The 27,692-nt window shown below is 36.5% G+C and overlaps 4 protein-coding genes across 4 annotated transcripts; all 4 read right to left on the reverse strand.

Moving 5' to 3' along the window:
• Positions 1 to 5,767: 5,767 nt before the first annotated feature.
• Positions 5,768 to 10,892, reverse strand: LOC133736970 (U-box domain-containing protein 3). The gene is made up of 5 exons (XM_062164592.1): positions 10,476 to 10,892; positions 9,284 to 9,564; positions 8,828 to 8,944; positions 6,786 to 8,669; positions 5,768 to 6,284 (listed from the first exon to the last, which is right to left on the reverse strand). Exons 1-5 carry the CDS (start codon positions 10,513 to 10,515, stop codon positions 6,222 to 6,224), a joined length of 2,385 nt encoding a protein of 794 aa, XP_062020576.1. The 5' UTR covers positions 10,516 to 10,892; the 3' UTR covers positions 5,768 to 6,221.
• A 5,982-nt stretch (positions 10,893 to 16,874) lies between these two features.
• LOC133741296 (large ribosomal subunit protein uL10c-like) lies at positions 16,875 to 17,763 on the reverse strand. Its single transcript, XM_062169233.1, has one exon. The coding sequence runs from the start codon at positions 17,746 to 17,748 to the stop codon at positions 17,077 to 17,079; it is 672 nt and encodes a 223-aa protein (XP_062025217.1). The 5' UTR covers positions 17,749 to 17,763; the 3' UTR covers positions 16,875 to 17,076.
• Positions 17,764 to 20,045: 2,282 nt separating this feature from the next.
• On the reverse strand, positions 20,046 to 22,444 carry LOC133738221 (rho-N domain-containing protein 1, chloroplastic). Its single transcript, XM_062165685.1, has 2 exons — positions 22,306 to 22,444; positions 20,046 to 21,548 (listed from the first exon to the last, which is right to left on the reverse strand). The coding sequence occupies exons 1-2, from the start codon at positions 22,328 to 22,330 to the stop codon at positions 20,377 to 20,379; spliced, it is 1,197 nt and encodes a 398-aa protein (XP_062021669.1). The 5' UTR covers positions 22,331 to 22,444; the 3' UTR covers positions 20,046 to 20,376.
• Positions 22,445 to 23,568: 1,124 nt separating this feature from the next.
• Positions 23,569 to 26,998, reverse strand: LOC133738394 (mitochondrial ATP-independent inner membrane protease subunit 2-like). Its single transcript, XM_062165930.1, has 5 exons — positions 26,768 to 26,998; positions 25,697 to 25,869; positions 24,712 to 24,895; positions 24,047 to 24,153; positions 23,569 to 23,950 (listed from the first exon to the last, which is right to left on the reverse strand). Exons 1-5 carry the CDS (start codon positions 26,837 to 26,839, stop codon positions 23,869 to 23,871), a joined length of 618 nt encoding a protein of 205 aa, XP_062021914.1. The 5' UTR covers positions 26,840 to 26,998; the 3' UTR covers positions 23,569 to 23,868.
• Between the last annotated feature and the right edge of the window lie 694 nt (positions 26,999 to 27,692).

Consider the following 27,692-nt stretch of genomic DNA (forward strand, 5'->3'; position numbering starts at 1 on the left):
GGTCAGTTACTTGTCCAGCGATAGTTACTTGGTCAGTGACTTGACCAGTGACAGGTACTTGACCAATTACATGGTCAGTTACAAGACCAGGTACAGTTACTTGGGCAGTTACATGGTCAGTGACATGACCAGTTACTTGATCAGGGACAGTTACGTGGTCAGTTACTCGACCAGTGACTCGATCAGTTACATCTTGTTCTAAAGGCAATACAACACTTATATTCTCATCCGACACAATTTCCTCAAAATCTGAGGTTAAATCCTCAAGGTTTGTATTGTGAACTTTTTCACTTAGAAACTTTACTTGATGTGTTTCAAAAATTCTAGGTGAATGATGAGCAGAATATAATTTATAGCCTTTAGATTTATCTGGATAACCTATAAAATAGCAACTAACTGTCTTAGGATCAAGTTTATTCAAGCTTGGATTATAAATCCTAGCTTCTGCATGACATCTCCAAACATGGCAGTGATGAAGACTAGGTTTTCTGCCACACCAAAGCTCAAAAGCAGTCTTTTCTATAGCTTTGCTAGGTGTTCTGTTGCAAATATAATTTGTAGTTTTTAAAGCCTCACCCCACAAAAATTTTGGCAAACCAGTTGTACACATCATGCATCTAACCATGTTCAAAAGGGTCCTATTCTTTCTCTCTGCAACACCATTCTGTTGTGGGTTATAGGGTGTTGTATATTGAGCTTTAATTCCATTGTCTTGCAAAAACAAGGTAAATGGACCCCTTTGTTGGCCGGATTCAGTGTACTTGCCATAGAACTCACCCCCTCTATCTGATCTTACTGTTTTGATTTTCTTTTCTAGTTGATTTTCTACCTCAGACTTAAAGATTTGAAAAGCTTTCAATGCTTGTGCCTTTTCTGAAAGTAGATAAACATAACTGTATCTAGAAAAATCATCAATGAATGTGATAAAATACACATTCCCACAGATAGTTTGATGCCTAAATGGTCCACATATATCAGTGTGTATGAGTTCTAATAAATTTTGGCTTCTATATGCAGTCTTCTTTCTAGTATTAGTTATTTTTCCCTTAAAGCATTCAACACAATCTGTTAGATCAGAAAAATCAAGTTCATTTAGGATGTTGTTTTTCACCAAAATTTTCAGTCTCTCTTTTGAAACATGGCCGAGTCTTCTATGCCATAAAAATGCAGACTTTTCATTTAGTTTGGTTCTTTTAACACCTGTTAAAGTGCTAGTACTGTTGGTGTTATTTTCAACAAGTAAAATTTCTTGTTGAGCCATTGAACAATTTAACTGTAAATAATCATTCATAATAACACCAGAACCAATTTGAACATAATTTTTAGAAATAAGAATTTCATTACTATCCATAACAAGTCTACAACCAGATTTTACTAAAAGAGAAACTGAAACCAAATTCCTTCTCATGGAAGGTACATAAAAAACATTGTCCAGAACTAATAATTTTCCTAATCCTAAATCGAGCTTTAAGGTTCCAATAGCCTTGACTGCCACTCTCATGCCGTTGCCTACACACAGGTTCACTTCATCACTTTTTGGGATTCTCCTCCTTATGAATCCCTGCAAAGAATTAGTAATATGAATAGGTGAGCCTGAATCTATCCACCAAGACTGTGGTTCAACATTTATAAGATTAATTTCTAAGGAAAAAACTGTATTAGAAAAAATCTTACCCTTTTTGGCTAACCAATTCTTATAGCCAGTGCAGTCCTTTTTCATGTGTCCTACTCTTTTGCAAAAGTAGCACTTGAACCTGAATGGCCTGTTTTCCTTGGCCACTGCAGCTGTTGAACTCTTAGTTATGGCTTTGGTAGGCTTGAGCTTGTTCTGGGGCTTTTTCCTTTTAGGCTTCTCAATGAGGTTAATGGTTGTAGCAGGTTCCTTTTCTTCCTTGATCCTAGATTCCTCATCCACACAGATGGATATAAGTTCATCTAGAGTCCAGTTTCCCTTTTGAGAGTTGTAACTGGTCCTAAGATGACTAAAACTGTTAGGCAAGGAATGTAGTGCATAATGCACTACTTGCTCATCCCTAACCCCCCATTAAGAGTTCCCTGAGTCTGCCATTTATATTGATCATCTTCATAATATGCTCTCTAACTCCCCCTGAACCCATGTACTTCAAATCATGAAACTCCTTAGTCAGCCTAGCTGCTTCTGCTTTTTCACTTTCTTTAAACTTAGCACCTATGAGTTCCAGAAAATCTGATGCTAGCTCAGGCTCTTCTATACTTCCCCTGACAGTCTTAGACATAGATGTTCTGATGAGGTTCTTAGCCATTCTATTGGATCTATGCCACTTCTTGTAAAGGTCAGTATCTTTCTTGGTGCTCTTTTCATTTAACTCTTCAGGCTTATTCTCAGTAAAGCAGTAGTCTATGTTCTCATGCATTCCCATATAATTTTCCACAGAGTCTAGCCAAGCTCTATAGTTGGTTCCAGTTAACATCAAGACACTGTTCAAGTTCATGTAAGAGTTACCTAAGGAGCAAAACAAAAATTCGAGTGAGTTCTCAGTTTGTAAAGAAAATATGTTTAAGTTTTCTGTGTTTTATTTAGCTTTAAGTAACCAAAACAAGAACATACAGAAAACCTAAACAACCATACTTGCATTCATGTCAGTCCATAACAAAAACAATATTAAGCATCACTTTTGAGCAGAAACTTAATATCCTGGAGTTCTTTATCAATATGTCATGTTCAATGAAAACAAGTTATCCAAAGAAATTTATCCACATCTTTAGACAGAAGAAAAATTTCTAAGTATCCGTATTTATTTTCATCAAGCATGCATACTGCTGTTTTGTATTCTAAAACCATACTTAACCACTTCTTTGGAAGATAAAACTGAAGCATAGTTTTAAAACACAAAACACAATTTCAGTTTTGTTACTCGATCAGGTACAGTTACTTGGTCAGTTGCTTGGTCAGTTACTTGACCAGTTACACGTACCTGATCAATGTTTTCTGCCAACATCAATGAAGGATGCTTTGTGCATCATAATCACTTATGCCAACAGAAAATCACAAAACATATGAGCTCTTTTACTTTACATTCTATCCAGATTCATCATTGTAAGAAAATTAAGCTCTTGTATCTGTCAACTTTAACGTGTAAACAAAATCTGGGAGATTTCTGTTCTTCATACAATTTTACACAATCACAGATACAATACCATATTATCAATCAATTCAACATGCATATTCAAGCATAACCAAAATTGATTCGATTCCAAGAAACCACAGAACAATCAAGAAATTGTAAATTTCATCCGGTCACCATCTACTCTAACCTAACGCACGCCGGGAATGCAACTAGGGTTCTTGGGCACAATCAAAAATTCAATTATCATACTATGAATCAAAATCAATCTCACAGAAAAACCTGTTTTTGCTTTTTCCCCAATTTGCTGCTAAAAAATCATAGCGGAAGCGTGAATTTTATAATTAACTAGATGCAGCAGTCGACTTAAGTAACTTACCTTGATCAGGTACCTGACCAGTTACTTGGTCAGTTACCTGGTCAGTTATTTACTTGGTCAGATACCTGACCAGTTACATGACCAGTGACTTGGTCAGTAACCTGATCAATTACTTGACCCGTAAAGCAAAAAACTCTTAAAAAATTTTATGTTTGTTTTGCAAAACCCTAAAACGATTTTTCATATTTGTGAGCCTATGCTCTGATACCAATTGTAAAACCATAGTTACATGCTCACAACATATGCACAACAATCATAAAAGGATTAAGGCTTACCTTCAGCAATAACAGACATGGACTCCATCTTATGCAACTGCTTAACTCGATCACTGAATGTGGTCTTCTGTTACTTACCAACTTGCTTCTCAATGGACAGAACTTATGCAATAGTCGTGGTAGTAATCAGGGACCAATTCATCTGTATATATATGAGACTTAAACCTCAAGAAGCTTCCCATTAAAGCATTCCTTGTCGGTTTAGGTTTGACTATTAGATTCCTAATGTATCACAACTTGTAGCCTTTCTTGTAGACTAAGCAATGGATTACTATCCTTAATGAATTGATACACTACTTCATTAAGTCACTAGTATTGATTTACTGTTTGTATCCATGTTAAACTAGGATTGATATTAAGCTAATCATCAATTACTTTATGATGATATGTGTTATGTCCATATTTGATCTTACATCTTAATCTTCATCTTCTAATTCAATTAGTCTTTACTTCAAATACTCACACTGTTCTAACTTTGTATAGGAAATGCCAATACACAAAATTCTTATACTACCATACATCTTTATTTAGTTTCATTTGCACAGTTCCATTCGTTCTCTCCAACAATTTAGCCTACCTAGCTTTTAAACAGTAAACCACTCTAAATCGGCCTAAAATCTCTCTATAAAGAGAGATCCCAATTAGTCCAAATTGAGTATGTCTGCATGCCTAGATATATAATCCAGCAAATTATAAAGTTTCTCCGCCCTTCGAAGGATCTTAGAATATAAAAACCGAACCTTTTGCAAATTAAAGTTTCAATTCATAAAAATATATGGCCAATATGATTCTTGCAAAAGGCTCCAAATCCCATATTAAAAATAAATTTCGTTCACTGTATAACTCAGTGACCTTGTTCTAGCTCCTGCTTCACTGCTTGGATATGAAATCTGACTCGTGTTTTCCCTCACAGTGTGAATCAGTAGTGGAGACACACTTTTATTTACCTACATAAATTATTAAACTCGTTCATCATTTGTTAAAGATCTATTTTTAATCGAGGTGATTAAATATAATACTATACAAGCATCATCGTACTTCTTTTTTAGGTGACGTCTACCACCGTTCCACCAATCACCAATGGCAACAATGGCCCGCGATCGTGATTTTTTATTAAACATCAAATCTAAATTTCAGTCAATTGGTTCGTAACTAAGTATGGCAAACTCACATGAATCAACAACTTTGAATTATTCAGACGCAACGTGATAGTAATTGATGTGCCGCATTATTGTGAGACGAGTCTAACACAAATCCCTGAACTACAAAAATGATACATTATCATATGCGATATTAATAAACTTGTAAGGTTGCTATCAGCCTATCATAAACTAATTGATATAGTAAACTCGTAATGTTGCTATATCATAAACTAATCAGTATTACTCCTACATTAATTTTTCCAAATTATTAATTAGTTGCTTCATAAGTGGGCCAAATTGTCATTTTAATTCGTGTTCAATGAATCTATCACGTCCATAATCAAAGTCCGGGAAGCATTCAGCCGCCCGCATTTTTCTTTTCTTCTCTCTTTCTCAGGGGAAAAGCAAAGCACAAATGAATAATAGAGATTTCTTTGTCTCAAACTTTTCAACCGAGAGATTTGCTTAACCAAACCTTTGGTAGAATCAATTAACAAACATGCATACTCAAACTAGGTCAAATAGTAACGATCTCTAATGCTGAAATAACGTTACAAATATAATCTCTGTACTGAGGATTTTAAAATGAATACTTAGTGAGGATTTTTTAAATCAACGGTTAGATAATTAAATGACTCGTAGGATAAAAAAAATAATATCTCAATTAGAATTTAAAACATTTGCCATTCATTGATTTGAAAGCTCTCATAGAGTCATCATTTTAAAAGTCTTCACTAGAGACTCCTGTTTTTAGAATTTCCGAAAAAGTTCAAAGTAAAAAAGCCACTAAAACAACAGACAGCTTCAAATGAAGCATCGTTTTCTGTCAATCGGCGCTCAAATTGGTGCATGAGAAAAAGTGTCAAGGAAACAAGAATACATGTGCATAAATAGCATATAATATGATAATAGACAAGTCTCTGATCATACTGCAAATTACTCAATTCTATATTATATATACAAAATATATGTACAGCAACGTAAGAGAACCAAATCAATCACTGCAGCCACTAAACGAAGCTATGTTCTCAGGGAATAAGTAGCCTACCTAGCTTAAGTACAGGAGAAAGCAAAATACAGAAGAAAACACACAGAAAGAAAAGTTTAGACATCCTAGGCTCTTATGAATCAGTCCTTCGCGTGACACTCATTAAAAAAAGAGAAAAAGAAAAAGATTTAGACTTTTCTATAACCAAAGGCACAAGTAAAGAATATGTGGAAAAAGAATAGATCTATAGAATTTCTTGAGGGAGAAGCAAATATTATGGAGGAGCAATATTGAGAGAAAAAAAAAATTCAGCAACAGATCAACAAAATGTCTCTATTTTCCCTTCCCCATAGCCCCTTCTCTCTGATTCCGGAAGTGACTGAGAAGCTGCTGTGCCTGCATAATTCATGTAAAACATATTATCTTCTTTGTTCCACAACTCCAGATAATTCTTAGACCTCCACATTACAAAATGCTTGGCATAACTTCAGATTTAGTGTTGACTCAACAGGGATAAACATTAAAAGCGGCCACGGCATGGTTCCAAATTTCCTAGAACCCAAGAAAACCATAGATGACTTTTGACCAAAACAATAACCATACATGACAATATCACATCTGTTCTGCATGTCTGAGGTTTCTTGCAAATCTTTGACACTATGGATTCATCTCCTGTTAATGCTAAGTTATTGTGTCTATCACCAGGGCAACAGGTGTAAAGCTTCTTTCTGGATTGCTACATAACAGTTGATGAAACGATGGGAAAAAAAAAACCACTGTTTTATTAAAAAGTTGCATGGGCCCCCTAAAAAGCCATCACCATATTTGACACACTGAGTATAAGCAGAAGAACAGAAAGCTAAATAAAGATGCAAGAAAAATAATTAAGCTACATACCTTTTCCTTTGCTCTTGGACTGCCAGACTGAGATAAAGCGACCAGGGGAGGGACAGCTCCTTCCTGAAGAACCATAGTACAAAACTTTGGACTATGAAGGCACAGTTGCAACAGAATGGAGGCAGAGTTTTCCTTTCCCCTCTGAGAGCCTGATTCCACGACCTCAACTAGTAATGGAATTCCTCCTCCCCGTGCAATTGCTAAGCGCCCCTCTGCAATGGTGGACAAATTTGCCAGAAGAGCAACAGCCTTGTCAGCCATCCCTGTGTCAGGGTCCATCAACTCAATAAGATACTTCACTGCCCCAGCTTGAACTAGGCGAGCCTTATTTTCATGAAAAATTGAGAGATTAAACAGTGCAGTAGCAGCATCTTTCTTCCCTCTAAGAGTCCCGGAGCCTAGAAGATCAACCAAGGCCTTCACTGCACCAGAACGGCCAATTTTTGCCTTGTATTCATCTAAGACAGAGAGGCTGAATAAAGCTGCAGCTGAGTTTTCTTTGGCACCATCATTCCCAGTTTTCAGAACATGGATGAGCGGTTCAATTGCTCCTGCTTCTGCAATCATGGCCTTATTGTCTTCATTAATTGATAAATTCAAAAGAGCTGTCACAGCATGCTCTTGCGTTAACTTCATCTCTGAATATAGCAGCGAAAGCAAGGGTGTGATAGCACCACATTGGCCTATAATAATGCGATTATCCATATTGTGCTTTGCAAGAAGCCGCAATTCTTCCGCAGCCCTAGTTTGCACTTCATCCAATTGGCTCTTGAGGTCTTCAACTAATTTCATGACATGGGATGCTGTCGTCGACCCATCAGATTCTGAGCTAGAAAATGGAAGCAGCTGTTTGTTTGGGTAGTTAGGGCTGTCATGCCATGACGCCAGTTCTACATTTGCTTTGGAAAGGTGAGACTTCTTTCCTGATAGCCCAGGGGAAATTCCTGATTCTTTATTTGGAATATAAGCAACAGGATGCTCAGATGTAATTTCTCCAGAAAACTCATTATCCTTTTCATGCTTATTGGATATCCCTGACACCTTAATAGATGCTGGAGGCATATAATCAACACTGGAAACAGTACTTGAGGCTGATTCACTCCTGCTATGAATATATGACTGTTTTGGTGATGACTGGTCTTTCTCACCACTAGGGCGTCCATTGGACTTTTCTCCACTCAATCTAGGAGATACATCTTTTCTTTGCTTCTCAACTTCGGCAGAGGATCTTGATGTCGAATTGCTACTGTGGATGGAGTACTGGGTATCTGTGTGAATTAAACCTTCAGGAGAGATGTGACCTAATGGAGATGGGACAGTGATAGCATTAGTGCAGTCAGAGTTCGTCACAAGTTTAATATTATTTTCTTGACACCAACTTTCTACCATAACTTTGAATGAGTAATTGGGAATGAGGTTTGTATGTGTCAGCCTCTGACGGGTCATTGGGCAGATAATCAACCCATGATCAAGCCATTTTTGTATGGCAGTTCTCTCATATGTTTGACCCGAAGCTACAATCACCGGATCCAAAATGAGTTCTGAAGACAAAGGGCAGCGGAAGTATGGAGGGACCGGGATGCCAGATGCGGTAATGCGGTCACTTTTAACCATGAATTCGCGAATATGAGAGACAAGAATCACAATTTGGTTGATTTGATCTAGTTCCCCTCTAACATCACGAACTTCAACAGTAATTCTTTCCTTCTCTACAGCAATACTTTCTTTCAACAGTTCTTGGCTGGAAGTCAAGCTAAGCAATTCAGTAATTTTCATAAGATATTTGATGGAAGGCATGAAATCTTTTGTTTGACTTTTCAGAGCCTCTTCTAAGTATTCTGTTACTCTTTCAGGCTTCAAACGTTCAATTTCCTGCATACATTGCTGAAACATTTTTCCAGATATTAGGCTTGTAAGTAGACTAAATAACAGACGATAAGAACTAGGGTGAGATAATGGGGAATATATATTTGGATACAACCAACCTCTTTACTTTTTGTGAAAATGGTATACGCAGAAGACATATTGAAGTTAGCAAATACCTGTAGACCCATTAAACCTGAAGCAGATGAAGATGACTGTAATAATCTACTTAATGTACAGCAAATCTTGAGTGATGAATTTTGTATCTTTATCAACAATGGCTCACTCCGCAAAGCCTGAGGATAAATTGTAAACAGATTGAAGTTAAACATGTAAAAGAACCCCTATACACTCTCACTCACGCACATTCGAACACACAGACACACACACAGAGAAACACACCAAAACAAGGAACTTTAATTCAAAGTCTGTATTTGTAATGTTATAAATAATTTCCAGGGATGCATAGGGAAAGACAGTTCATAATGTCATAAGAATCCTAAAGCTGTACGCTTTTAACTTCCTTGCTGCTTTTTTTTTTGGTTATGAAACAGTGCACAAGAGAAACCCAAGCCATACCATAATGAAAATCCTCAAGCATGACTAGAAAGACACACTTATGCAGTTACACTTACACTTAATAGTTTGCTTGACTTTGGAGACCAGTTTTCCATGAATTCCCTAGCTTCATTGACAGCCATATCCAATTCTTCACACTCTTGAAATAGAATGTCATCTGAAGGTATATTGTAATCAACTACTTCATCAAGCAGCGGCTTCAAAAGCTTCAATACATCAGCTATGGTTCTGTAAACCTTCTGAATAGGCACAGACTTTACTGTTTGGCATGAAACTAGAAGAACCAATCGAGATATGCTATTGATTAGACATTTTATAGATGCTGTGTCCATCTCACCTGTTTGAGGAAAAAAAAAATCACATTAATACTACAAACAACAGACAAACATAATACTATGTGAACTTCACCAAAATATTTGATGTTCTGCTCGAAAAAGTTTTATTTTGCAAATATAAGATTGCCTTTTGCATCACCAGATTGACATCAGTTTTCTGGTTCAGAAGCTCCCGCAGAAACATAATGATATAACAGCTAAATTCCAAGTGAATATCTTACTTTTACATGACAAGTTAAAAAGACTTGTTCAGACTTCAGAGGGACTCTGACTCAACTATCATGTTGTATTACTCACTTATGGTCCTGAAAACGGAGTCTAATTAAACAATGAAATACACAATTTGTCAAAGAGAAGAAACTTCAGACCCAATGGTCGTCTGTTTGTGTTTCAAAAAATAGATCTTTCCTGCCAAAAACGTTTCAATTTTAATAAAGTGAATTAACTTCCCTGTTGATTCATCACCAAAAGCACATGAAAACGGGGGGAAATACACAATTTGAGACCAGAATATACAAGAAACTCAGCTCAACTTAGTCTAATAGTAAATTTGTGTTTCTTTTTCTCTTAGGAAATCAAACAAAATGAGATTGAAAAGAAAATTTTCCTCCATTTCCTCATGTCTCGAGCAATGCCATAGGTATGTAAATTCACTACACTAAAACCCTTTAAATCTCTCTCCATATATCAAAATAAAATAAAAACAATAACCCACAATTATTGTCCCAAAAAATGAACTGATCAAACATTTTATAGATTACCAAACTCGCAATTGAAACCCAGAAGAGCTCAAATTCAAGCTAAACAAAGCACCTCCAGCCCAATTAATCTCAAACCCATTTGCATACAGCAAAATAACTAAACACATTAACATTGCAGAAATAAAAACTTCATCTTTGAATCAAAACCTTACCTCCTCTATTCCTGTGCTTAAAGCAAGTGGCTTGAGCCATAAACAGATCTTAATCAACCCAAAGCTGAAAACTTTACCATGAAACCCTCAATGGGTGTGACACAATAAGGATCAATCTTGAAGAATCAATCCAACCCTCATGCACTGCCCTCATAACAAAGCTGCATGAGAGAGAGAGAGTGAGTGTTCTAGAATAAATAAAAATTGGATGGAATGAGAAAAATAAGAACTAAATTGGTGGGACCCTATTTGGTTGCAGATTTGTTGGGGTGGGGAGAAATTTTATTCAAGAGATTAGTGAGACAGAGAGGGAGAGATGGTAACATTTAAAGGAGGGTTTAGGATCTAATCATCATTAGGGAGAAATTGTAAGAGAAGTCAAGTCAAGCCTTTTCTAGTTTTCTTAATTAAAAGGATTCAAGTGTGCAATGGAACAATGATATCCAGAAAAAGATCCTACAGAGAAGTACCATGATTGTTTGTCTAACTGTCTCTAATTACTAATGTACCCCTCATATCTTCACAAATTTACCATGTTCTTTCAACAAAGAAAAGAAAAAAGAAAAAATCATTATTCTGAAAAAGAAATGGATAATTTTATTTTACTTGATCTCTGATTATATTCTTAAACACTTGAAAAAAAAAATGAAATTTGATGAAGACATAGCCTTTGCAATATGAAGGTTGATCAGTCATCAAAGTTTAATCTTTCCCCCTATTATTTAACTTTACAAATGAAGGTTGAAAATGTGAGATAACATCACCTCATGTAATTAGAAAGTTAATTATGTATCAGGGTGACTAAACCTAGTCCTTCCAAAAGGGTTGCTTGTCAATCTTGTATAGCTCAACTAATTGATGAAGTAGTTACAAATTTAAATTAAATGTGTAATTTGTAGATATTTCCAACTAATTTGACGTGCTTTTTCTTTTACACCTCAATTGTTAATGTGTCATCCATATAAAAGATCAATGTCATCATTTTAAGTCAATTATAGAAACTTTTCACACGTTTTTGACATCATTCTCCACGTAAAATTTAGCGTTCTAGTTTGCAGTATCTTGTGCACATAAGATCTGACATGACAACATGCAATGTCTTGTGTACGTGAGAGATGTTACAAATCATTCTCATATATATTCAAAGACCCAAAATAACCATCTTGATTCACGAGAGTGATCTGTGACTAGCATTTGGATGAAAAATGTTAGAATTCATGAAGTTAGGGGTATAATTTGACAATTTATGTCAATTTAGAGAGTTAAATTTATCAATTATTGGTGTATGAATTGATAATTATAAAAGTTATGTCTTGTCATTTAACCCAAAAAATTATGAAGTACACTTAATTTGATGTACACTTAATGCTAAAAAAGGATGATCAGAAAAATACATACTCATGAGAGCTGGAGGACATCAGATTATTCAAGATATAAACAAATGCACGCTTGGCATTATGCTCAATGAACTTGGCAACTACCATTATCATCACCAACAAAAATCCATAAAAGCTTTTCTGCAGATATGAGTCATAAAGAGTTCTAAACAACTGATAACTTAATTTACATGCTACCTACTCCACACTGATGAAATGATTAAGATTCTAGCTATTTACTAAAAGGTTAATGCTTTATAGAATAATATCCTCTTTAAGGCTCACCATAAAGCAAAAGATAGAATTTCAGCCTTTTATATCTTGCTGCAATGCTACTTCACTCTTCTCCTACTCCTAGCTAGAAAACATAAACCTCATACCTACCCAACCAAACTAAACCTAAGCATTTTGTTTTTTTCTTTCCTCTCTAATGATAACCGTTAGTGTTTAAGACAAATTGACAAAACCATTGATGTGATACAAGGGTATATGCTATTTGACAACCAATAAAGAAAAGGGTAAATGGATCTATTGAAAACTGGGAACTAATTAACCCTTGAATTTTTCACCACTATAGTTTTGTGTCCCAACTCTTTCCAGCTGGTACTAGTTTTGCTAAATAAAGCATGAGATTTTGTATCAGATTTATGTCAAAAAATGACGAGCATGTACCCAAAAAAAAAATGACGAGCAACAAGTTGTGTGTGGGGGGCATTTTCATTGCAGCAACTCTGCTAGAGAATAGTGATGTACTGGCCTGCCTGGGTTGCTTCATAAATGGTAGAGATCTTCCTTGTATAATTAAAATCACTATGCTGTTTCATAGGAATGTAAAACTGTTAAACTGTAAAAGCTTTTACTGATTCCCTAAACAGTTTTATATACGAAAATACTATACTATAGTGCTCCAAAGTATTAACTTGAAACCATTACATATTAGTCACTGTTTGCAGTGTGTTCTATACAATGAGCTAATCCAACGGATTTCGACTTCCTAATTTCAATAATCCAGATTATTATAGAACACCCTCTTCCAACATGACGTTTCTTAATGCATCAAGCATCGGAACGTATGAGTTTTTGACCAATCCATGTCCACAGTGGTAAACCAACCATTTACTTTCTAACAGTCCAATTTCTACTATTTGAGTTGGTAAATTTAAAGCTTAAGTGAATCCCAGATTCTCTATGCACGCATGAGAGTCTGCTCAGATTGCATTATTGTACAAACACTTTGGTCGCCTTTAAATTCAAAGCTAGCAAGATTTGACAGTGAGACAGTGAGTCTCTGTCAGGACAAGCTTTAAAAGCTTTATCTACCAGGGTCAGGAATGAGGAATACTACTCTTTTTCTTCTTCATCAGTATTTGAAAATAAGTGTTCTTAGTTAGGGAAATATCAATACAATTTTCCTTTATGCATAATTCTAGTGCAGAAACCTTTCTGCTACATTGAACGTACTGCTGTGCATAATTTCGATATGAATTTCGACATAACATTGCTTAAGCTTTCACAAATCCGAATCACAAGGTAATTACTTTAAGCTGAATGTGTGATTCATTGTCTTTTAAGTAAACAGTAAGCAAAACCCTTTTCATAATCAGATTGATTTCTAAATTCAAAACTACACTTGCCGTACACGCTCAGTTGGCATGTTGCTACTTTCAGAGGACATGATAATTAAAGTTTTGGTTCCCCATGTGTCCATATTGGTAATCGGGATGAACAAATTAACTGTACAGAAAAGAAAGCCAATGACTTTAAGGACTGGGAGTTTAGTCCTCCTCGTCTTTCATTGTGAGCTTGTCTAGGAATCTTCAAAGCTCATCGCCTCATTGTAGCTAAAAAGGACTTGTGTCTTCTACATTCGCATCCAAGAGGCATTTCAGCAAGCATCTTACTATTTTTCTTCAAAGATATCCATAAAAAAGGCTGTGTTCAGTATGGGGCGATTGCCTTCAATTACCTCCTTCTAAACCCGCAACTGAGCGCTACAATGAGACTCACGTACATCAACGGCAGACAGCTATCCCCGTGTGCACGTGGGGACTCTACATACTTTCGTAGCAAATGTCATATGTGCATTGGGCAAAACGTTGAGGTGAGATTAAGAGCATAGAGTAAACAAGTTGAAGGAAATCTGTCTTTTGTGACAGACTTGTGTTAAGCAAAGCCAAGCCATGTGCATTTGGTTTCACATAAATGGAAGGTAGGGTCGTTGATGTGGAATTGCTCCTTCTCATTCTATTTGTAGGCCTAATCCAAGTTTATTAATAGTAACAAAATAACAATACACCATTAAACAATGTGGGATTGCTTCATCTTCCTTCTGTGTCTGATATCCGTCACCGTCTTCAAATGTCAATTCTAGGTTCTATAACATGAGGAACTGCACATCCGAAAAATCGAAATAGTCTTTTCATTAGAGAACCTGTAGTGACTGAATTATTCGATACAGAATAAGTTTCATAGTCATGTCACCATCCAAAGTGAGTGAAAGAAAAATTAAGTGTTGAGTATGAGCTAACAAACAGCGCACATGAAGAGTATAAAGGGCACAATGTCCAAGTTCATCTGCTTTTGGTCCAAGAGGAGTTCACAAACCACTCAATTTAAAACATATTGAAGGCAACAAAATTGCTACAGTTTTAGAGAACATGTAGTGACTGAATTATGTCCCCCCCTTGTATTCTACAGTTTCGTTAATGCAAGCTTGAGGGCAGCCGCATCGGTCATTTTTCAAAAAAACAAAAAAAAAACATAGTGAAGGCAACAAAATTGCTGCTGATCAATAAATTAAACGGTGACATACTCTCTGTTTGTAGTTGCAAGAACATTTGGCTTCCTATTTTGTACAGAAGCTTCTACCACACCGAAACAAAATTTGAGGATGAATGATTGGCCCCTTTGACCAAAAACTTCTTGCAAATAAGTGGAGCAGGAGGAGCTAATGAAACAGTTTCAATAATGCTACTGTTCATGGGGACAATCAAGATATCATTATCTTGTGTTTTGAGAATGTCGAGCTGAAATGAAAACTGGCATAGAATCGCACAGGTTTATTCTGTAGAGATCTTTCCTGGTTCATGCATCCATCCAGTGCTTGTAGACTCTGAATCCGTAACCGGTACTAACAGCAGCTTCTACAGAGTTGGGCAATTATGGAGGGGCTGGGGAGGCATAACCTGATAGAGCGAAGAGGAGGCACGTACGCACATGTTTTCCAAAAAAATATGAAATAGATACACGAGTCCTACATGACATGGAAAACTCAAGTAAAATTGATTCGCAATGAAATAAAACCAAAATCCATATGCACTCTTAACCTGAGGAATTACTTTGCATGCAAGTACATAACTACTGAATCTTCCGTAGATGCATAAAACCAGAGGCTCATTTTCTTTCTTCTTCTTTTTTTCGGACCAGAAAAAAATAAAAATAAATAAAATTTGTTCATCCTCATTCCCAGATGAAAAGCTTATACCAGGATTTTGATTACACATACAGAGGTTTTTGCCTTCTGTATCAACCACGGTGGCAAAACTGCAACCAAGATCAAACTTTCTCCACAGAAGCAAACACAATGACAAAATCATGAAATCATGCAGCTAAGCACGTTTGTTGTCAACCAAAATTAACAAAATTCACCCCATGATGAATTTGACAGGAAAACGGAACTGAATATAGGAACATAAATTATTAAATGAAATAAGCAATTGTGGGAGTGTACTAAGCCAGCAATGGTATGATAATTGGTTGAGCTGAAAGGGACCAATGCAGTCTACTGGGTCTTACACTTAAATAAGACTAAACGTATTCCATTTACAAGACCATCAAACTAGGATATTCCCAACCCATCAAGATTATATTTAAAATGAGTAAAGAATAATGTCAAGAGGTTGAGAAGTAACAGTGTTACCAGTTTATTACCTATCTGCAAAGAACTTTTAATTCAATCCACTTTGCTAGTATTGATGAGTCACTCAGCTTCAGGACATTGTTGGTTCACTGAACCAAGACTTCGCTCATCAACTATGATTTCAAGATATCTCATAAATTTCTAGCTAAAAGGAAACAGTGTGGATGAGCCCAAGAAAATAGAAACTATTTGAAGCATGGTTATCTTTGCTCATTATCACAGAACTATCACAGATGACAGGTTATAGAAAGGTGCAGCGTTTCGGTCTTTCACAGACTGCATGGAGAAGGCATTGTCTTGTTTTCTTGGTTACTGTTTCCAGAGAAAACCTCTAGGGGCATTGTGGTAGAGCTATTATCAGTAATCAGAAGGATTATGGGAATGGAACTTCACCCTCACGCATGTGGTGCAACTCTTTTCCTTAAAATCAATTTGAAAAGTGAATCACTACAATGTGCTAATGTTCCTCCAAATTCTTTTTTGGCCCATCTTCCCCTTCTCTTGTTTAAGGAAGTGATAAAGCCTAGGTATGTTTAATGGCATGCCTATATATATTCGTCTCATATCCAATCTCATGTAGATAAGCAAATCAGGGGGAAGCAGTGACATATACAGAAATCTACTTCAGGAAAGAAATGGACCAAGTACATAGCTTTACACCTTATGTTGGGGCTCTGAAGCAAAAGTGGCACTAATGGATTAGCATTACCAATAGTCAAGCCCAAAAATACTGAAATAAACTACTGCTGCCTACACTCTTCGTATCCTCACTGATCATCATCATCAGTGAACTTAAAAGAAATAATCATGAAGTTTTCACCCTCATGGCAAGGCCTATACAAATTTAGTTGTCTTTTCACTAATATAAACCATGACAGTTTCTATTACAGCAAATATGCAAATTACAGCTCGTATCCTCAATGTGTCACAAGTAGCAGGCTTTAGCTCATATGTTAAGAACTCAAGTATAGATTTATGTGTTCATTATATCAAGTATGAGGATTGTTTAAGTTATACAAAGCGCAAGAATGAGTCTTCCGCATACATTATGCTGCCAAGTATAAAAACCACACAAAAACTGGAACCATTAAGCACAAGTAGCCATAAAAAACGAACATCATTGCTTGCTAAGATTCCAATTTTACAAAATCTACAGCTCTTCATTCCTCGAATGTCAAACACAAATATAAATATCCAACCATTCTACAACAACACAAAAAAAAAAAAAAAACTCGAAGAAAAAAATTGGTTCTTCAAGTTCAAGATACACTTACAAAGGCTTCTCCGAAACTCCCCCTATATCACACTACTGCCCGCCGCCGCTCTCCTCCAATTTCTGCACATACGCCTGCAAAGTCATGACCAGCTCCCTCGCCGGCGCCTGAATCGTCCCGACGAGGTTGGACGCCGGCCCCTTGAGGGAGCCAAGCAACTTGGCATAAATCTCCAGCCTCGTCGGCATTGTCTCCAGCGCCTTGAAGTCTCCGGGGCCGTAAAACTTGCCCTCGAACACCGCTCCGGTGAAGTCATTGTTCTCGAGCTTCCGTTCCTTCTGGAAATCCCGGTAGGGCTTAATCGCCGGCGGGATCTCCTCGCTGTGGACGAACAGCCAGGCGTTCATCCCGGTCATGCAAGGCTTGAGAGCCTCCCAGGGGGTTCCCTCGATGGCTTTGTAGACGAGAGTGTTCTTGGCGACGATGAGCTTGGTGGAGTCAGGTAGGGCTTTGCGGAGGTCCTGGAATTGCTTGACGGTGAGGCCTTTGTAGCTGATACCGGCCATGAGGTAGCAGTTGTCGAGATTGGTCTTGATGGTTTCGACGGTCTCTTCTTTCTTGGTGCGGGAGATGGCGGAGCGGATGGTGGGGAGGCGGAGGCGGCGGCGGTGGGGAGGGGAGGGGAGGGAGAGGAATGGGCTGGCGGGTCGGGTTAGGGATAAGGCCGGGGATGGGGGCGTCGAGGTGAACAGAGTGGCTTCCATTGTTGAAGACGAAGAAGAGAGGGAGAGAGTGGGACTGTGGGAGTTGCCTTATCTTATCGCTCTGTAAAATTTTGAGCAGGGGTAGGGTGGGAAAATCGTGTGGTAGAGTTTTGGGGAATTACAGGGAAACCCCCTGGGGTTGTGATAATTGAAAATTCAACACTAAATTATAAGATAAATTTGATCACATTCGTTGTCACAATTAATTATTGTGTGATCCGAGACTATCATGTATCTGTAGTTCTGACCGCTACTGTTCTAACGCATACATACATGAGGCAGAAAAGAAGAAGAAGAAAAAGAAAAAAGAACATAGACCAATCAGTATCAAAGTAAGCCAAATGGATCAATCAGGTTGTCTCGGACAACAGACATGTGATAATCCGAGACTATTGAATAATTTGTCCGTTAAATTTGATTACAATTCTGACGGGTTTCTATTTTCAAAATTACAACCCGCTGAAAATTATGACAACTAACATAATTTACATTTGGTGTCGGTTCAGTTTTGATTAGTTTTAGCTGCATTAAGTGGCCTTATTTCTAACAAATTTTTTAGGGCTAAAGTCTGTTTAGTCCCTATATTATGTCTCTCTCATCGTTTCAGTCCCTGACATTCCAATTTAATCTGAAAAGTCCCTGAGGTCTCAATTTCCGTCTAATAGGTCCTTTCCGCGGGAAATTAGGAATTGGCCTTGGGTAAAATGTCCAATATACCCCTCAGTTATTTCTTTTTTATTTTTTTTCCTTTTTTTATTTTTCCTTTTTAATTTCTTTTTTTTCTTTTTACTTTTTCCTTTTTAATTTCATTTTTCCTTTTTTTATTTTTATTTTTTTCCTTTTTCCATTTTAATTTCTTTATTTTTTATTTTTTCTTTTTCCTTTTTAATTTCTTTTTTTTTTCTTTTTTTCCTTTTTAATTTCTTTTTTTCCTTTTTAATTTCTTTTTTTCCTTTTTCCTTTTTTCTTTTTTCTTTTTCATTTCTTTTTTGCTTTTTAATTTCTTTTTTTCCTTTTTTATTTTTCCTTTTTAATTTCTTTTTTTCTTGTTCCTTTTTAATTTTTTTTTCCTTTTTAAGTTCTTTTTTCTTTTTCGTTTTGCCTACTTTCTACTTCCTCAACCCCCAATCCCATTCCGATCAAACTCCACAACCCATATGTTTCCCAATCAGCTCGGAAATTCGCCTCAAAACCACTCCCCTCTTGTTTTCACAGCCTACTTCTCTCTCTCCCACTCAAATCCCACTTTCTCTCTCCACATCAGGCCTCAATTTGGAAACTTTTCACTGAAAATTACCATTTTTTAACTTTTCACTGAAAACTACCATTTTTTCAAACTCTAAGGTTTTTGGGTCTTGCTCAAAATGGTGATTTGGATTTTGGGTTTGGTTGAAATGGTGGTTTTTGATGGCCAAGTTGACAAAAACTAGAAGTGAAGAAGAAGAATAGTGATGGAAAAGAAAAATGGTCGCTGGCGTGGAGAACAAGAATTGGGGTTTCGGGTCGATCTGGATTGGTTCGCCGACGTGGAGCTACTGATGCAGCAGAATACGATGGTCATTAAAAAGGAAAAAGAAAAAAGAAAAAAATAATAATAAATTAAAAAGGAAAAAAGAAAAATAAAAAAAGGAAAAAAGAAATTAAAAAGAAAAAAGAAAAAATAAATTAAAATGGAAAAAGGAAAAAAATAAAATAAAAGGAAAAAGAAAAAAAAGAAATTAAAAAGGAAAAAGAAAAAAGAAACAAGAAAAAAAAAGAAATTTAAAAGGAAAAAGAAAAAAAAATTGAAATGGAAAAAGGAAAAAAAGAAAAATAAAAGGAAAAATAACAAAAAAAGAAATTAAAAAGGAAAAAGAAAAAAGAAAAAAAAAAAAAGAAATTAAAATGGAAAAAGGAAAAAAATAAAAATAAAAAAAAGGAAAAATGAAATTAAAAAGGAAAAGAAAAAAAGGAAAAAAATAAATTAAAAAGAAAAAAAAAGAAAAAAGAAATAACTGAGGGGTATATTGGACATTTCACCTAAGGCCAATTCCTAATTTCCTGTGGAAATGACCTATTAGACGGAAATTGAGACCTTAGGGATTTTTCAGATTAAATTGGAATGTCAGGGACTGAAACGATGAGAGAGGCATAGTACAAGGACTAAACAGACTTTAACCCAATTTTTTACTTCAATATCCAAAATTTTAGTTTAAACCAAAGAACGTGGATCGAAAGGCAAAAAAAGAAAAAAAAAAAACAAGAAATACAGTCTAATTAGTTATTTGATTATCATTGTGATCATTACAGTGATAAACTGATAAAAGTTTGTGTTGCTCTATTTTCTTGATCACAATTACAAATGTGAATTTGATATATCAACTAGCTCACTAGTTTTACATAGAGCACTCACTCACTAGTCTACAAAGCAAAATAAATCTGACACAACTTCCCTAAGATGACTGAACTGAACAAAAAACAGGCCAATTCACACTGGGGTCAGATCAGCCGTTGATCCAAAAAGACCCGCGCGGAACAAGCTTTTCTGTGAAAGACTAACATAATAAGTGAAAACACAGCTAAAATAAAAGAAACCAAAACAAAAATTTTGCAACATGTATTAAAATGTCGAACTGGTATCTCATGCAATCATGAATCATCTAAGCTCCCACCACTTAGCAACTCCAGAAGCTCGGCCTTCTTCATCTTTGAGAACCCTTTCACGCCTCGAGACTTGGCAAGTGCCCTCAATTCTGGTAGCTTATATGCACTCAAATCCGTCTGTTCAATCAGTTGCTCTTGGACTTCGTCCTCCTCATCATCAACATTTTCTTCAGGACCTGAAGTCTCATCCTCTAACAACTGAACAATCTCTAGCTCAGGCTCGGGTTCAGGTTCAAATCCAAACTCAGTATCATGAACAGGCTCAGGCTCAAGTACCGACTCCACATCAATCTCAAGCTCTGGCTCTGGCTCTGGCTCAGGTTCTGGTTCAGAAACTCTCTCAGCATAATTCTTTTTTCTTTTGTCAGTTGAATTCACATGCTGCACCGAATTGACTATCTCATCATCCTCTGAATAAATAGGTTGATATGTCAATCGATTGATAGGAGACTTGCGTCGAAAACTTGATGCAGGCCTGCTCAAAGAGGCAGTAGGCTCTTCAGCATAATCCTTCACACTGTTAATTGAATCCAAAGAAGCCGTGTTTTTTCTTTCACTATATCGGCCAGTCTTTTCTGGTTGGTCCAACATAAAGTCTTTGTTTCCAACCCCATTACTGTTTCTCTTTGCCTGTTCAGCCGAATGTTTCCTTAGTAGTTTAAGAAGAGAATCCACAGTTCCATTATCTTTACCTTGCCCTTGCACGGGTTCAACCTTCTTTTCTTCTTTAACAGCAGTTCTCTCCCGAAGCTGAGCCTGGACTTTCCTGAACAGCTCAACAATCTCTTTTTCTCTGGGACCAGGGGCTGCAGTAGCCCCAAACTTTGTGTTACTAGGGAGGGAGAGCAGTGGACCATTTTTAGCAGAAAGCAAATCAGATTCTTCAAGGTTTTCAAAGCTGTCTCTCTCTTCATTTCTCCTGTTCCTCCCCCGAGAGTACCCTTGCCTGTTTTGCCTTGGGAAGTCTGGATTTCTATTACGACCACTAGAACCTGCTCTGCACGTAAAAGACACCCCAGTATAAGCGCCTCTTAGTGATCCAACCCTGACCTGCGACTTGAATCTATGGTTGAAACGAGAAGAGCAAGGATAGACAGGGGCTACTCTCCCCGAAATCCCAGAACAAGGTAGACATTTGCTATCTGATGGTCCAGAACCTGGAAGACAACCAACAGCATCCAAAATCAGGATGCAAATAACAAAATCATGAAAGTAAGAGCTATAAGTGATATACAAAACCACTATCCACCACATCCACTTTAAAACACTAATAACAACAGGAAACACAATAACATATTAAACCGGCCGCCTACTAAAGAGTACCTAATTTATGTTTTAACAAACGAAAACCCCAGCAAAGGAAACGAAAACCTAAAACGCTTATAGCTAAGTTCATTCCCATATACAGCCAGTAATTACCCATAAACTTAAGTAATCGATATCACAACTCAGAAGATGTGGCAGCAGTCCAGCAACAACAGCTATCTTCCACAAAACAAAATAATGCGCTTAACAATCCGGAAACAATGAAGTTAACTCCTTTATACACTTTGCATATGCAGGTGCTATATTCCTAGAATCATTTCAGCAAACACATGATGGGAAATTTCTAAGCAATTACAGACCACGGCACATGACAATTTCAATAACCAATACAATATCGTAGAAACAACTTGTTTGATATGAATAAATGGAAACAGCCTCAAATTTTCAGAGAAATGGGAGATAGTTGCAGGTAAAATAGAACGACAAAATTCCGAAATAATCGAAACCCAGAACCACAAAATAATCAAAGACTGAAACCTAATGGCCAGTTTGGTAACTCGACAACCAAAAAAGCAAATAAGCGAGTTCAATCCTCCAAGTTTATATCATGGAAAAGGAGCAAACTTGGTTTCAGTAGGAGGAACTTACAGATGAGATGAACGCCCTGTGACATTGCTGGGTAAGAGACGGAGGGGAGTGTGGTGAGTTCAGTGGTGGCGGTTTTGCATTTTCTGGTGGGTTTTTACCGTTTCAAATGTCAATTTTCTCGCTCTCAGTGTTGCAGGTCATGAGTTTATATATACGCCATTGATAAGGGACTTGTTGGGTATTAACACTAAGTCTTGGATACGTTACCGGGTTTTATGACCCGATTACTCGGCCCACGTATTGTATTCCATTACGGCATTACTCATGTGATTCAGTTTTTTTTTTTTTTTTTTACATGTTCGGAATTACAGTAACTAGTCGAACACACAACCTCACATCTAAGAACGAGAGTCTAATGTCACTAAAACAAACGGTACTGCACTCCATCTTTTGATTCTGTTAGATATCAAATTCGAAATAAAACGTCAAAGTTAAAAATGTTGGCTCGTAAATTCACTCTGTAGATAAAGTGATGAACTGACGTTCTTTAACCCCTACCAAATTCTAAAGGGAAAATAAACGGGAGTTTACTTAAAATAAACTAGTCTTCCTGTATACATGCTCTGCATGTGTAATTTTTTTTTTCTTTGAGAATATAAAAAAGAAAATGAATAGATTAAAATAGTTATTGCAGATAAAAGATAGTAGGAGAGAAAAGTGCGTTGTGGGATAATTTTTTTATTTTTTGTTAATAAAAATCTATTTTGCAATCGTCACATTCACCCTTGTAATATAATTAGTTTTCAAAGTTTTTTTAATCTTTTAGAGTTATTTTTTTTTATTTTGTCTAACAAAACCTCTTTTCTTTTGTTAATAGTAGTATAGATAAATAAACAAGAGTTTACCAAAAATAGCAATTTTATTTCATAAAATGGTACTCCCATGCCATGAGGCGCCATATGATTACGTTATCTATTAATTCTGTTTTAATGAGATGGAACCATCATATTCTCATATGAACCAAGGCAAGGCAACAGAGCCGGTTTGCAAAAGCTTATGGCAACTCCAATGTTTCCAATCTAAAGAATATGACATAACAACTTGGCTCGCTAAAGCAAACAATAACCAGGGTTTGCTGCAAGTTAATTATAGTGGAAGATTACTTGGCTCGCTAAAGCAAACAATAACCAGGGTTTGCTGCATGTTAATTATAGTGGAAGATTAACAGCATTTCTAAGAACAAGCCCAAGTATAAAAGTCCGAAAAGTTCCCGATTAACACGTGGATTTATTTATCCTCCTTTTCTTCAGTAATCAGATACAATGCTGCAAGAGAATAAAAATACCATTTCTAAACTCAAAATTCCGTACAGGCCGCTTCATATTCTTCAACAAGAAAAAAAGACACAATACTGAACTAAGCGCACTGCGCTGTCTGCGCACCTGAACAACCATAAACTTACAACCATGAATCATCCCATGACTGAAGAACAGCTTGAAATTCCATCTTTATTTTTTTCCCGTACTTGAAACAAGGGGAAGAAAAGAAAGAAGAAAAATGATCCAATACGAAATTGGGGGGAAATAGGTACAAACCAAATACGTCAGTGGTTTATGACACATTTTAGGATTTGTGGTTTTTTGCCATCTCATCGACATCCAATTCAACTTCCAGGACAGGCGAATCCTTTCTCATGCTAAAATGACTGGACAAAGGGCACAAGAAACATATATAAATCATTCCAGAACTTTTCCAACAATACAACAGAATTAATTAAGCAGACTCGGGTTGAATAACTTGCCTATTCTGAACAGGGCCATGATCAACAGCTGTTCGTAGGCAATATATGACTCTACCAACTATGTCCGTCATGGAAACAGGACCAAACTTTCGACTATCATTGGCTTCCTGCAATAAATAAGACTGATGATTTATCCATGTTTCCCCAAATAGTAAAATGACGAAGTGATGGCATGGGGCAAACGCGATTGTTGATCCTAATTATTGGGCGCATATCTCAATGTAAATTGCATTTAAACATTGAATGCTAACTTTCAAATTCTTAAAATGATCTCATGCACCTTAGCAAATTCCAATCTTTTCAGGGTCATAAAAACATGAGATTATGTAACTGTGGTGGATGAATATTTGATGTATCAATCATATGACTCTCGGTTTCCATGTGTTCCATCCATCTTCAATTAGAATAACATATTCAAGTAATGGTTGATACATTTCTTTTGAGTAATGCATAAATACATCTTTTTCACCATTTGTATAAACTACCCACATGCTACCAAGCATTATGCTTGCTATAAAGATGCTAATGCACTCTGCTGGTGTGCTATACCTACTTGCTTATAGAATACCAAAAAAAAAAAAAAAAGGAATTATGCAGTAACGTGGAAAATATACTTGATACATAAGTCTGAACATAATGATCAAGATTTTGAAAATTCCATGTACCTTTGCCTTCAAAGTTTCATTATCAGCCAAAACCCAGCATTCATCTTTTTCAAGGACAAAAGGATCATCTTTCTCATCCGTAGACAACATTTCATACCCTTCTATGGCAGCCAATCTTCTCACCAAATAATTATCTGGGTTATCAGGGTCCTTCAAGACCACTACATCCCCAACAAAAACACGCCTGTCAGATAAATATGAAGCGGTCACTTGAACTGTTAGGGAACCATCAAATCGTGTAAACGAAAAGAAGAAGAAATGTAATTTTTTTTTCTCACAGATATGGCAGCATCTGTTTATATCAAATGCAATGATTAAAGAAGGAGCACTGCTCATGGATCACTTTGGAAGAATGACAACCAGTGCAGAACATGATTAAGCATCATAAAGCTTATCGTTAAAACCATTTCAAAACTCATAAGTACAAGTTGAAGAAATGCTTTTAGAGAAAAGAAGCACATAGTTTTCTATTAAAAATAGACTCAATATGAGTGACCAAACCCTGACCACATATTCTCACATGCATATATACATTTGCAGAAACAGTCACTACTAACCCAAATGATTCACAAAGAAGTTTATAACCAACCAAAGTTAAAGTCAATAGGAATTTTCCTAAACTGCAGCTAACTAGAAGAGAGATAATTAAGGTACATCTTTAAGAAGAACTCAATATAGATTGAATTAATCTTCATAGGTGACTTAGAATTGAGAATTTGAGATGTTATCTTCAGGTTTCTGAATGACAGGTTGTCATACTAAACCCGCGACCATTTGAAAGTGCCTCATAACAAAATGATTTTGGATCACCAATCAAAGTTTCATTCTTTTAAATGCACGATGAGATGTCTTATATCATTACATGAAAATGCTCCACAAACTGATCCATAGAGTAACTTCAGAAGGAATGATTTTACACTCACAATCTCAAAAACTCACAGAAAGGAGATTTAACCTGGAAAGATGTATCTAAAATGGTAACTACCTTGGGTCTGCAGCTGGTAACTTCCTGACAAGGAGAGTTCCCCCTTGCTCCCCTATACTAGGGGCCATCTCTGCTCCTTTATTCCAATGCATGTATGTCAACTTTCCCTGAAACAAATTTTTCCAAACAGCATCACCAAGTTCTCTGTCTGTGATTTGACCTCTTTTATAGTTCTGTATTTCATAAAAATTGTTGTCACGACAACTTCAATGGACAAGAGGACAAACAAAAACCATTCATAAAGCCTTCCCCAACTTAATGATAAGCAAATGCAAGAAAAGGGTGCAGCAAAAGCAAGAGGATAATGATTATCATTTGACCATATAAAGCTATCCGGCAATCTAACTTATTCTTCTAGTAATAAAAACTTGTGAATGGATTCTAAAGAGTACACGTTTAAAAGCCTTGAGGAGGACCCAGTTTTACCCTTGTGCCTTTAACTTTCAAGAACCGGACTTTGAACTAGCTAGACAACTCATCTTTTAAATGTTCGCAGTTCTAACACAGCTACAAAACTAACTGCACAGCTTCTTATATTATGAGATTGTGCCCCAAAACAGTAACCACAAATGCCAAAATGGCAATTTTGGGAGAAATGCATCTTCAAGAACACATTCTCTGACCCACTCAGCAATATAACACTAAAAATTATACAATACAAATTCTCTTGTAGAACAATTACGAAATCAATATCGAGGATAATAATGCCACTGCGAAAACCCATCAATTATTAAGAAAAGCCACAACCAAAGTACCAAACCCTTATCCACAACAACATCTTAACACAATAAACCACCATCCAAACTGTACCCAATGACACAATTCAATCATTTAATCCCTCAAGTTATATACTTTCAACAACAAAAGAGCACAGATAGAGCAAACCGGTCTCTTAAATCCCAAAAACCATTTCTTTGCCAAAATTAAAAAGTCTCCATTACGAAAGCTCGATGCTTTAACCTTAATGGGTCTAGAAAATCACAGTTTCTAACAAATGAAACCCAGAAGCGGACTAATCAAAGCAATAAAGACAAATTGAGAAATGGGTAAGAGTAAGAATGAGTGAGAGACCTTCCAGCTGATAGTGGCAGAGTATTCGAGCTTGTGGGCTATGTATCGGAACCAGGTGGATAGGGAAACCATCGCAAACACAGAGATTCACTGACTGCTGCTGTTAATTTGTTCCTTGTTGTGCTAACAGGTTCAGTTTGGGCATTCGCCTTTTCTTAAACCCCTAAAAAAGTTTGTGTTCTTGTTATTTTGCTCTCGTGGGCTTTCGCAAATCGCGATTTTAGACGATGATGTGTAATGTGTTGATATTGGTGTTTTAATGGAATTAATTTTTTTTTTTACAATTTTTTTTAAAGAAAATAAAATAATCAATTAAGGGTAATAAATGCTAGGTTTAGTGAGGGATTTAACTTCACAACAGTAAATAATCGTAATTGTAAAAGTAATCGCATTTTAGCAGACAAATGACTTGCAAATTAAGTTGCAATTAAACTCCAAATGTTGGAAGGCACCTCATGTTATGAGCATGAGTTGGAAGGTACCACGTTAACATGAGAATGAGAGCTCTCTCTTTCTCTCTCTCGACCTACCTAGAGGGTTTTGTACACCATCCATTAGGGGTGGGCACTTTGTACCGAAAATGCGGTTACCGACCCGAACCGCACCGAAAAAGCAGTTCGGTAACTGCACCGAACTAAAACGGTGTCGTTTCATGGTCACACCGCACCGAACCGCATAAATGTGGTTCGGTTGCGGTTTCGGGTCATAAACCGCCCGATTTAAACCGACCCGCACCGAATTTGGTTTAATTACATTTTATTTATTTATTATTTCTCTGTTGATGGAAATGTTGGTTTTTAATATATAAGAAATCCATTTTTGTTTAGGTTTTCAGTTTGTAATAAGTTGCTATGTTTGCTTGATTATTGATATATATATATATATATATATATAGGATTTTTCTCAGGTAAGGATGTCCTTAGTT

Source organism: Rosa rugosa, chromosome 3, assembly GCF_958449725.1.
Source record: "Rosa rugosa chromosome 3, drRosRugo1.1, whole genome shotgun sequence".
Classification (NCBI taxonomy): Eukaryota; Viridiplantae; Streptophyta; class Magnoliopsida; order Rosales; family Rosaceae; genus Rosa; species Rosa rugosa.

Coding starts and splice junctions, on each gene's coding strand:
- LOC133736970 (XM_062164592.1), bottom strand. CDS start 10,515: ATGGCTCAAGCCACTTGCTTTAAGCACAGGAATAGAGGAG. Junction 8,945..9,283: donor AGTCAAGCAAACTATTAAGT/GTAAGTGTAACT, acceptor ATTTATCCTCAG/GCTTTGCGGAGTGAGCCATT. Junction 8,670..8,827: donor CAGGTTTAATGGGTCTACAG/GTATTTGCTAAC, acceptor AAAATGTTTCAG/CAATGTATGCAGGAAATTGA.
- LOC133738394 (XM_062165930.1), bottom strand. CDS start 26,839: ATGGTTTCCCTATCCACCTGGTTCCGATACATAGCCCACAAGCTCGAA. Junction 25,870..26,767: donor CTGCCACTATCAGCTGGAAG/GTCTCTCACTCA, acceptor TATGAAATACAG/AACTATAAAAGAGGTCAAAT. Junction 23,951..24,046: donor CATGGCCCTGTTCAGAATAG/GCAAGTTATTCA, acceptor CCCTTTGTCCAG/TCATTTTAGCATGAGAAAGG.
- LOC133741296 (XM_062169233.1), bottom strand. CDS start 17,748: ATGGAAGCCACTCTGTTCACCTCGACGCCCCCATCCCCGGCCTTATCC.
- LOC133738221 (XM_062165685.1), bottom strand. CDS start 22,330: ATGTCACAGGGCGTTCATCTCATCT. Junction 21,549..22,305: donor ACAGGGCGTTCATCTCATCT/GTAAGTTCCTCC, acceptor GTTGTCTTCCAG/GTTCTGGACCATCAGATAGC.